This window comes from Corvus kubaryi, unplaced genomic scaffold (genome assembly GCF_017639235.1).
Source record: "Corvus kubaryi isolate FWS band 111438036 unplaced genomic scaffold, C.kubaryi_AGA036_p1.0 138, whole genome shotgun sequence".
Lineage (NCBI taxonomy): Eukaryota > Metazoa > Chordata > Aves > Passeriformes > Corvidae > Corvus > Corvus kubaryi.
The window spans coordinates 12568435-12578959 of NW_024580672.1; the positions used below are offsets into that span (position 1 = coordinate 12568435).

Genomic DNA, 10525 nt, shown 5'->3' on the forward strand with positions numbered 1-10525 from the left:
TATTATAATGTATTGTGTGCTTGGATCCAGGATCATTGGTTTGGGCTTCTCCACATTATGAAAACGGATTAAATTTAAAAGTCTCTAAGGTCCTATAGAAGGATGGACCTTGAGGCTTGTCACAACAGTAGATCCCTGTCACATGTGAGATAGATGAATATCCTTGGAAGATGGGAGTTCATTGATGCTCTAAGGTATCTTCTCCAAAGGGGAATAGATATGTATTAAGCCATGCTTCATAAAATTCGTTTCCTCTCCAGTACCTGGAAAAACCTGAAAAGTAACAGCCCTGAGTGTTAACACAGGAGTGATCAGGCATTCAGCTAAGCATGGCTTGCTGTGCCTTTTCACTCGGGGATGTTAGACAGCTCTGTCTTGGAAAAGGGCCTTGACTTTTGAAGGACAAGAGAACCAATTTGTTTCCTACCGATTGCTCTTGCCAAAACCAGCATGCACCAGTGATAAAGCAGAGGTGACAAAGACAGAGCTGAGCTCAACTCTTGGGTAGTTAATGTGTTTCCTTGTAATATCCCACAAATGTAATGCTTTGCCTTTCCTCCTGCAGCACCTCTTGTGGATTCCAGCTCGGGTCACAGCAGTTCAGCAATGCTGATGTTGTTGTCTGTGGTGTTTGTGGGCTTGGCTGTTTTTTTGATCTACAAATTCAAGAGGTAAGCTGAAAAACTTTGGGATGGGAGGAGGAGACTCTGGGTGGTTTACAGGAAACCTAGGCAGAGTTGTGCCTGAATTGCAAATGTAGAGTGAATTATGCTGGCCTAAGGCTTAGATGAATGTAGTTCCCTATTTCTCATATTAGAGAGAAAACCATCTACTGCCATTTCACCACAAAGTTGGTGCTCCAAATGTTCCCCAAGAGCTCAGAAATCATCTTCTGCTTCAGCAGATGTGTTTCAACCACAGACCAGAAATGGGAGCCCTTTGTGCTCACTGAATACTGAGAAACACAAAGCAAGCTTAGTCAAAAACCACAGGATGGATGACTTCACACAGTCTATACCCACCTGGCCAGCTCCCTTAGTGCAGCAGCATCTCATTTGTATCTTGCAAAGTGAATAGGTTAGTCTTGCAGAGGAACGGGTGTGATTATGTTAAAGGTGGGAGACTCAAAGCCAGAAAAATTTGTGTAAAGCATCAAAATGCCTTTGGGAATCTCTGCTGAAATTTACCGTGACAGATGTTAACATAAACCTTTTGCTTCCAGACATCAGGCAGGGCCAGGGCTGGCCCATAGCACTTGGCTGCTGCAAGCTGTGAAGCAAAATATGTGATGAGAATGGCCTATTTACTGAAGGTCTGCTTTATGGGGATGTATTTTAGGCAGATGGAGCTCCTTAGGAGGAACTTTGCATTCAGTACAGTTCTCACAGTATAAAGTGGTCTGCATGCTTAGATCCTGACCAGTGGCAAAATATTGTATTAGAAACATAAGCTGAGTCTGACTTAAAAAAAAATTAATAAGTAAAACTTTCTGGACATAGTAGTTCCTCTAAATGAAAAACTAGAGCTTTTCCTGTCCAGATCTAGCTATATGTTTCTTTCTCCAGCTTTTCTGCACCCTAGAATAAGGCTAGTATTCTCTAAGGATGTTAGTGGGATACAAACAATATTCAAAATTAAATGATATGATAAGTCAGGCATCTATTCTAGTCTCCAGGTTTAAAGTTTCCCTCCTTGCTAACAACTTGCATTAACCATTGTCATAATCTGTAAGTGGCACTCCTTCTAGTGCTTGATCCTGTGCACACTGATATGTTATCAAGGTCCCACTGACTTCAGTGGCCCAGGACAATTTCCAGGGAATGCGTTTGTGTGACTCTGCTCTGGCACAGTTTTCAAGGCCTTCAGCACGACCTCCTTATTGCAGCCTGAAATCCCCTCTCTGCTTCTGGGAGGTGGAATACAAGTTCCCAGGGGAATGGGATTTGGTTAAGGCATCGATTCAGTAGTGTGCTGGGGAGGCAGCTGGTGATTACTCTCACACCCAGATGTAGGATGAGGAAGGCAAAGAAGTCTTTCTGGGAGATGTGACAAGATGTGGGTACAACTCTGTGTAAGACATGCTTTCCCTTGTGTCTTGGTGAGATGGTTTCCTAGGTTTGGCCTGATGTCTCTGGTCCTGTGGTCAGCAGTTACTGGGAAGAAGGCTCTGTATATTCCAGCTGCCACAGACCAGTGAGGAGCTTGTTAATCCACTTTGCTTTGGCAGTCTCCGGGTCACGTTCTGCTACTACAGCTCATAAAACTGACTCTTGTACTACTTAAGCACCCTGAGCTTTGAGTATAGCAGCCATCAGCTGTCTACTGTGCTCCAGGGCTGTGGAGACCCTGCCTTGTTAAAATCTGTCTGAAAGTTGAGTGTATTACAAATTGGAGGTGAGGAGGAAGGTGGTTAAAGCATCAGTTCTGCTTAGCCCAAGATCTTATTAACTGGCTGTCCTTTCTTATCTTTCTGTCCCAAAGGAGAAAAACCCAGATCAAATTGACAAAGTTTAGGATAAGTCATATACACAGAGTGTTCTCAGCTTGATTTTTCAGAACAGAAAGCAACTTTTCAGCTCTGTCTAAAACCCCTGGCTCAGTGGAGCAGAAGTGAGATCATGCAACGATTCTTAATGGAAAAAGGGGGGCAAACCCAAAAGCTTTCCTGTAGCTCTCAGTGATGCAGAGGTCCATTAGCCATGTGTACTTTTCTGATAAATGCTGGTCCCAGCCTGAATACAGAACTTCTGCTTACAGGGAAAGGTTATGGGAGAGCATAGGCTGACATGATTTTTTAATTCTACAAATTCAAAAATCTGGTGCTTTGCTGGTTTGCACACAAACTCCTTGTTAAGAGTCCATCAATTTATAGACTCAGCAGGCTTGTTAAACACTGCTGCCAGAGAGATGCTTATTGAGGAGGTCCCAGTGGAAAAGGAAGGAAGAGGGGGAAAAGTATGGAAATAATCTGTAAAAAAGTTGTTTATTTTCTGGAAGATTGAGCATATATCAGTCAATGCTGTGTGTGTGAGGGCTGAGCAGTGGTGGGGCTATGGAGCAGTTGATGTGTGTGTCCTGGGACAGCCAGAAGTGTGTGCTTGTTTGTGCTCAGAGTGATGTGGTTGTGGCCACCTGTGTCTGTGCTGGGAGGCACAGCAGGATTAGGTATTTGGGTATGGATTCACATATGTACAGCCATCTCAGCTTCTTTTTTCCCTAACTCTCTGAAGTACCTTGGCTCTGTGCCTCTCAATTCTAAAGAGCTTTTCTCACCTTTCCACTCAAAGTTCAGAGACGATCACTGCTCTGCTGTTGCATTGTTTGGAAGCAAAATTAAGTCTTCTAGTATCTCCAGACATATTCTCATGTCTGTATACATCTCCAGACAAGTTCTGGGCTCTATGGGAATCCTATGGGAATGCATTAGTTCTCTCTCATTCCCTGTGTAGCTCCTATATCTTCTGGTGATATTTAAGGCATATTTAAACATTAGAAGGTAGGAGAAAGGGAGATCATGAGATTTGTCAGCTGCTGCTGAACATCCCAAATATGTCCTGGCTTGCTGCTGGTTAAGAACAGAATGCCAAATCAAGCCAATAGCACAAGTTGGTTGAGGCCAGAACTTCACTGGCATAAAATCAGCATAGATCTATTGAATTCATGACTGCTGAGGCAATTTCCACTGCTTTCGGTTTCTGACATATCCAACAGCACATAGATCAGCATAAAGATACAAAGATACAGCATTTTATATTACTTCTTTTGAACACATCTTCTCTCTCTCTCTCTCTCTCTCATGTGCTTTAAGGAACTGAAAATATTCTCCAAATTTTCCTGATTGAATTAATGTGAACTGCATGGCACAAAGACTTCCTAAGAGCATTAGGAAAAAGTCAAATTCCAACAGGCAATGCAGTCCTGGCAACCCCAGTGATGCTTAGCTCATTCCTTTTCAGTTCTCTCGTTTTAAACTTGCATTCCTCCAGGGATTACTGCCTAACTGTCTAGGCCTGTATAACTATCTGTCTACCTAACTGATTATCAAGGATATCATTCTAGCAGGCCAAGGTAACTTTGCTTGGGAGAAGGAGGAAGAAATAATCCCTTCACTTCCTTGGCTTCCTGGACAGCAATGGAAAATAAGTCCCTGCAAACTTGCATGATCCATAGCATGACAAACTGGTTTTTGCAATGAAATGGTAACAAATAGACTTTGGATGGGTGTTATAAGGTCCAAATCCTTTCTGTACTCTGAGGCAGGAACAATTCTTTATAACTCTTTCAGATGTGGCAATTTCTTCTGAGTCAGTGTGGGCCTGTCAGCAGCAACAAGCCCAGCAATATTTTTGCACTGTTGATACTAGTGCCAAATTGATTTTTACTTTGAGTTTCCAATGCACCACTGATCATGTAATAAATACTGGGAGAGTTGACAATTGCAGCTGATTGTACTTAGTTGATTGCTGCTCTCTGAGCTGAGTGCAGTGTCCACTGTGTGCACGATTTCTCATTTAAAAGGGCAGAACACTGAAGTTTTCAGCTGGGGGAGCCTTTGTGCACAGGATATGAAGACAATGGTCTGAGATTTGAAATACCTTTAGGCTGTTACTGGAATTAGTGGATGCTGAGGGCACTTTCAGAGATGAACATCTCTGTGGTACTTTCACCATTTTGAGAGCTCATACTTCTCATCACTGCTGGTGCTGCATTTCTGGGATTGTTCACACTTATTTTGTCTCACTAATAAATGATGTGCTGAGAATCCCTGTGTTACAAAACATAACCTCTCATTTTCCTTTCCTGTGCAGGAAAATCCCTTGGATTAACATCTATGCCCAAGTTCAGCATGACAAGGAGCAGGAAATGATTGGCTCTGTCAGCCAAAGTGAAAATGCCCCCAAAATCACTCTGAGTGAGTTCACAGACCCCGAGGAGCTGATGGACAAAGAGCTGGACACACGAGTGATGGGTGAGAGACAGCCCTCAGCTGAGTTTTGTTTCACAGCCTGGCTGAGGATGTTGGTCTTTTGGGTATTAGGAGAAGCAGTGACTGTGACCCCGGGTACAAGCAGAGCCCTGAGGCACTCAGATAGGGAATAAATCTCTCTCAGCAGCATGGCAATGGAGTTTCTCTTACAGCTTTGCAGCTTTTCCCAGGGTAGGCACCTGGAGGAGCAGTAGGTGTGCAGAAGTTAGTAATAGCTGTGGCTCACACCTATTCCTGCTCATGACCCTGCCTCTCCTGTGGAGGAGTGCCAAATTCCCTGCTCCCTCAGAAGATTCAGCTGATCCAAGCTTACGCTGTTGGTGTGCTACGATTACAAGCAAATATGTCCCTAACAGCTTAATGAGTTTACTTCTGGTCAGCTGAGCTGTAGTAATTGAGTTTTCTGCATGCTCCCTGCCTATTGCAAATACATAAAAGGATGTGTTACTTTTAAGCGTCTTTTCTGTCTTTACACTTACACTACCACATCCTAAGGAGGAGTGAGAAGCAATATGGACCACACTGTTGAAGCCACTGGACTGATTCTCTTCTCCATTTTCTCCTCCACAGGAAGCATCTCAACAATTGCCAACAGTGAAAGCACAAAGGAAATCCCCAACTGCACTAGTGTTTAATACTGAGAATCCACTTGGTCTACAGCATTTCTGACTTTTTATTTGTAATTATTATTGTTATAATTATTATTATTATTATTATGAAAAAAGAAAGAGTTATATGTCATTATTATCATTTGGGAGGGGATGGGGTGGGCTTTTTGTGTTTACCAGGGCTGCATTCATAAATAGCAGGGGTACTTCATATTTAGGAAATGAACATCAGATTAGAAATAAAAAGCAATGAATGAGTCAAGTGTGCAATGAATTTGAATGCCAGCCTCCTGTTAAATGCAGGAATTAAGTATTCAAATCCAACAGATAGGTATTGCACCTTAGGCAACATATTGTAGGTAAATTGTCCCTTTTCAGGCCTTTTCAAAATAAATCATGAATCAGCTGCTTCATCTTGCCAGAGGGTTCAGACTGGGTTGTTGGACCAGGGTCTGCAACATGCCAACATCCCTCGCTTTCCAGTGACATGCATGTCTCAGCTTTTTGCAGGATCTTGCCTCTTTTAATTGCTTTTAATTTCAGTCACCCTCTGGCACTGTTGACTGCTGAGAAAGGAAAAAAAAATAAAATCAGAGCAAACACACACGTCAGTGTTCCTTGGACTACAGATTGGCTGGAGGGGACAGCACCACAAGCAGTGGAGGAGCAAGCCTGAGTTTATGAATGCAGCCCGAACCCTGTGCATGTGAATAGCGAGGATGCCGAAGGCCTACTGTAGATAATTACAATGTACATAGCTTTTTATTTCTTGGGAAATAATTTAATGTTTAGTAAAAGAAGAGATGTTTAAAAGAAAACCTGAACCACACACACACATGCACGCCCACGTGCACACACACACACACACACACATGCACACGCCAGCCAAACAGGGACCCTGGTGAGCACTTGAATCACACTTTGGTTCCAAGCGTGTTCCAGTTGTCTGTCATATTTCAATCTGACACTGCTGTCTATAAACAGAATAGTTTATTTCTTTATGTATAACTGAAAGCCTTTTTTTTTCATATATGTATATATATATAGTGTCATTTCCTGTGGTGGAGCAGAAAAAGATATTAGCAGGCCAGACTGTGAGCCTGTCATGAATATTTTAATTACGTTTATCATCTATTCATCTCTGTCACTGTTGCCCACTTCTGAGAATGATCTTGGTGGCATCTATTAGTGAAAATGAGGAAAAGAATCCTGAAGTTATCACCACCTCAGTGTGGGCAAGTATCAGTGGCCTTGCTATACCCAGTACAACCTCAGCTCAGCAGAGGGGCAGGTTGCAGTGGCTTTATTCCCTGGGGGAAGGCATGCTTTTAGCAGTTAAGCTGATGAAGTGAAGTGCTATTTAGGATGTGTAAGAGTAGTAAATTTTGGCTGAACATGATGTATGTGATTAGGGACTGCTCTTTGGAGGGGCAGTGGAGGGTCAGACCTGCATAAATGAGCTATGGAAGGTCTTTCTTGTGAGTGCTGCAGAATGCCAGCTTCCAATTCAGAATGGAGATTTCTGCATGCTGGGTTGGTGTTTTCTGGTTAGAACAGGGAGGTTAATGAGGAAAATGCATTGAAAAAACTCTTCAGAAATTTTCTTTGACACTGAATTGAGGATATCCCTATGAAGTGCTGGAGTTTTGGGGCAAGAAGTTGATTTAGTGATGAGTTACTTTTATTTGTTTTTCTTGAGTTGATGATGTCAAAAATGAACCTTATTCTGCAGAGTATTGACTTGTAGGACCCAGCAGGAGGGGAAGGAAGATTGGAGGCATGTCTAGGAAGATGTCCTAGTGCTTGTCTGGTAACAGGAGGCAGAAATGACAGCAGATGACAACGTTTGTTATAATTTCTTAGGATCTGGATACAGGACCTCAATCACCTTTAATATACCTGGGCTGGAATGAGGAGATGGCTGGTATTTAGGTGTTACTTGCTATCTCTCTGCATTGCAACAGGCCAGTGGGCACAAACCAGCCTCAGCTACATGTGTTCACTCTGTTAATGGGTTGGAATGTCTTTCAAAGGTTAAAATCCTGATAGCTCTGCAGGTGGAGAGAAAAGTGGTTAAACATAGTTTTGCAGAACTCAGGAGGTATTTCAAGATTAAGATTGTAAACTCAAAAAATAGGGAAAAACTGTTTCCTGATAAGTACTAAAACTAAATATTCTCAGTTCTTCTCCATTTCAGTGAGGTTTGTGGGCCTTTTCTGTTGATTTAAAAATACTTCTCTTCTGTTTTCCCCCTCACTTTCCTGCTCTGGTTTCTAATGCAAGGTGAAGAGCGATGGCTGTATTATTCTATTTAACCTTGGTTTCCATCCGTCATGAGTGCATAAATGGTTGCATTACTGTCTCTGTTCTACTGAAACACCAAAGTAGTTTACAGTAATGGCCCAGTCTGGTGATAAGACTCTTAGCACAAGGCCATAGCTCCCCATTTAGGTATAGATGGGAGGGGTGTACATACACAATGGTCCCATGGGCTAAAATGTGGGCTGATCTCAGTCTTTGCTGATCATTAGGATTTGAGGTACTGCTTTGGTGAGCTGCTGCAGAGCACTGAATCTAAAATACTCATTATTTTCTGTATTAACTTTTTTCTTTATAAACCATGAGGCAAAGTGAAAATGTTCATTGTTGTTTGGAATTTTATAGGTTTCTCATCGGCTTGATCTCACATTATTTTTCCTAGAAAGGCAGAGGTTTACAGTTTTCACAATTTCTTTTCTTAATTTCTTTTCACATTTTTTATTACATTTTATTCCTGTACACTTTTAAAAATTGCTGTTATATGTCTCAAATGGCAGGACGTAAGAAGGAAAAATTGGGACTAAGCTGTAGAAAAAAATGGAAAAAATTGCACTTCTCAAAAAGAAATTTAATCTCAGTGAAGGTTGAGAAATTTCTGAATGAAACTTTTGGAGAAACATCTGTCTAGAATGTCGTTTTCCATCCAAAATGATCCTAAAGTTTCCTGCAAAGCAAATGAGAAAAATCTATGGGGCCAAAACCGTATGTCAGAGAAACCTGACTGAGTCTTATGTTTGCTCAAACTTCCTCTTCCATGGGACTTGGTGGGTGTCACTCCCTCTCAATGTAGTTTGTCACATGCTGTCAGGACCAGCATGTGTGCTCCAGGCATGTCCCCAGGGTGTGCAGGGACCATATTTGCCAGGTCATACCTGCTTCTTTAGGGCACAGCCATGGCTGATGGCGGATGAAAAAAGCTTGTGTTCATGACTGAAATCATATCCTTTAGGATACTAGGAGGGTAGTTACTGCATTCCTCTCTATCCATGGGACCTCTGTAAGGTTTGGATTGGGCAGCCCAGCCCTGTTTACCAATTTTTTGAATGTCCTGAGCTGCAGTGTTAGCACAGACTGGAGTATTGGCCACTTTTATTTGTCTGTGTCTTGCTGGGAAATAACAACTTGGGGTTGTCATTAGGGTTTTTTCCCCTGCAAGTTTTACCCCTGAGGAAAATGTAGTGGAAACCCTTGAAGCTGTAGATCATTATTTACCTGAGTAGTGAGGGAAAGAGGCAATAGCATCAGTGGAACATAAACAGGTCCCACATTGTAATTATGTAAGAAGAGGAAAGAGAGAGAGACAGAGAGCAAGAGACTGAGCCAGTGCCCTGTATCGCTGCCAGCCTTTCCCCCATGATGGATTAGCTGTAATTTAGGAATAATGCATGAGGTCTGCAGACTAGATGCAGCTTCTGGCTTTGTGTGGCTGACAATCTGATATAAACCATGAACAGACCCTCTGTGTAGTTTAACCAGTACTCGAGAACCCTAGTGCTAAACCTGGAAGGATCAGAGGTGAGACCGGAGTGACGGGGGACTACAGCGTGCTTCAGACACAGTTGCCATCAGTAAGAGCATGTGCAGGAAGTGTGCACTTTCTTCTGGGCTAAACTTTGGTTTCGTGGATGTACAAAGATGTCCTGATGTCCTGTTCTCCTCCCTTTCCCTTCAATCAGCTCCCACACACATTCCAGGTCTAACAAACTGAACCAGAATCCTCACATTCTTTCTGATGATGTTGGACAGTGCATTAAACCCAAAGCACCACTGTGGTTTCAAAGGATTAAATGAGACAGACAATTGCAATACCTGTATTGAACACAGTAATACAACTGCATGAGTCATATATATACATATATATATATACTGTTCTTGGTTTTATTGTTCCATTTGAATATTTCTACTGTAAAAAAAGGCAGTGGTTTTGAAATTGTTGAAAATAAATGTATTTTTGTACATCAGAGTTACCCCTGGATGCTTTTTCAATCCTTGTTCTTTTTAGATTTCCTTTTGGCAAAGTCTTCTTTCTCTTCTGAATTTCCCGTGCCATATCTGTTCCTCCAACTCTGTTGTTCAGGGTCATGAATGCACATGGAATGTCAACAGAGAAATGTTTTAAGGCTAGAATTTTAAGATAAAAGAGTAAACATCTACCTCTCCTTCCTTCTTAGTGCTGCTCTCCAAAAATAATTATCTTCTTACTTTTCGTTCTACAGGCTGATTCTCTTTGGAGCCTCAGAGGTGGGTGAATAGGAGGAGAGAACTCTTTGCTTTTGCAAACACAACCCCATGAATCCCATGCTCTCACCTATCTGATTTTAGCCTCTGAAGTGCCAATGTGAGAAAAAAAAAAAAAAGAAAAAGTTTCTTCACTCCTTGGCACAAGAGACTGTTTAAAAACAGAAGAGAGCATGGAAGAATGTCTCTGGACATCTATTAGCCATCTCCACCCATGCACATGCATGCATACCCCACCCTTCCCCCTTTCCTTTAGCTCTGAGGTCCATAAACTGCAGTTGTTTCTGTTTTTCCTTTAAGTCAGAAAGCTGAAAAAGGCAGGCAGTGAAGGACTCGTTTGGCCATCCCCAAGTGTGATATATTGAGATGCCTC

General features: G+C 42.2%; 1 protein-coding gene across 1 annotated transcript in view; it reads left to right on the forward strand.

The window, feature by feature from the left end:
- SORCS3 (sortilin related VPS10 domain containing receptor 3) overlaps positions 1-9877 on the forward strand; it is a 118745-nt gene extending 108868 nt beyond the window's left edge. The window contains exons 24-26 of the mRNA XM_042018508.1: positions 566-671; positions 4809-4969; positions 5558-9877. Coding sequence (XP_041874442.1) covers positions 566-671; positions 4809-4969; positions 5558-5622 — 332 coding nt within the window. The 3' untranslated portion in view covers positions 5623-9877. The remainder of the gene's footprint in view (positions 1-565; positions 672-4808; positions 4970-5557) is intronic.
- The last annotated feature ends 648 nt before the right edge of the window (positions 9878-10525 follow it).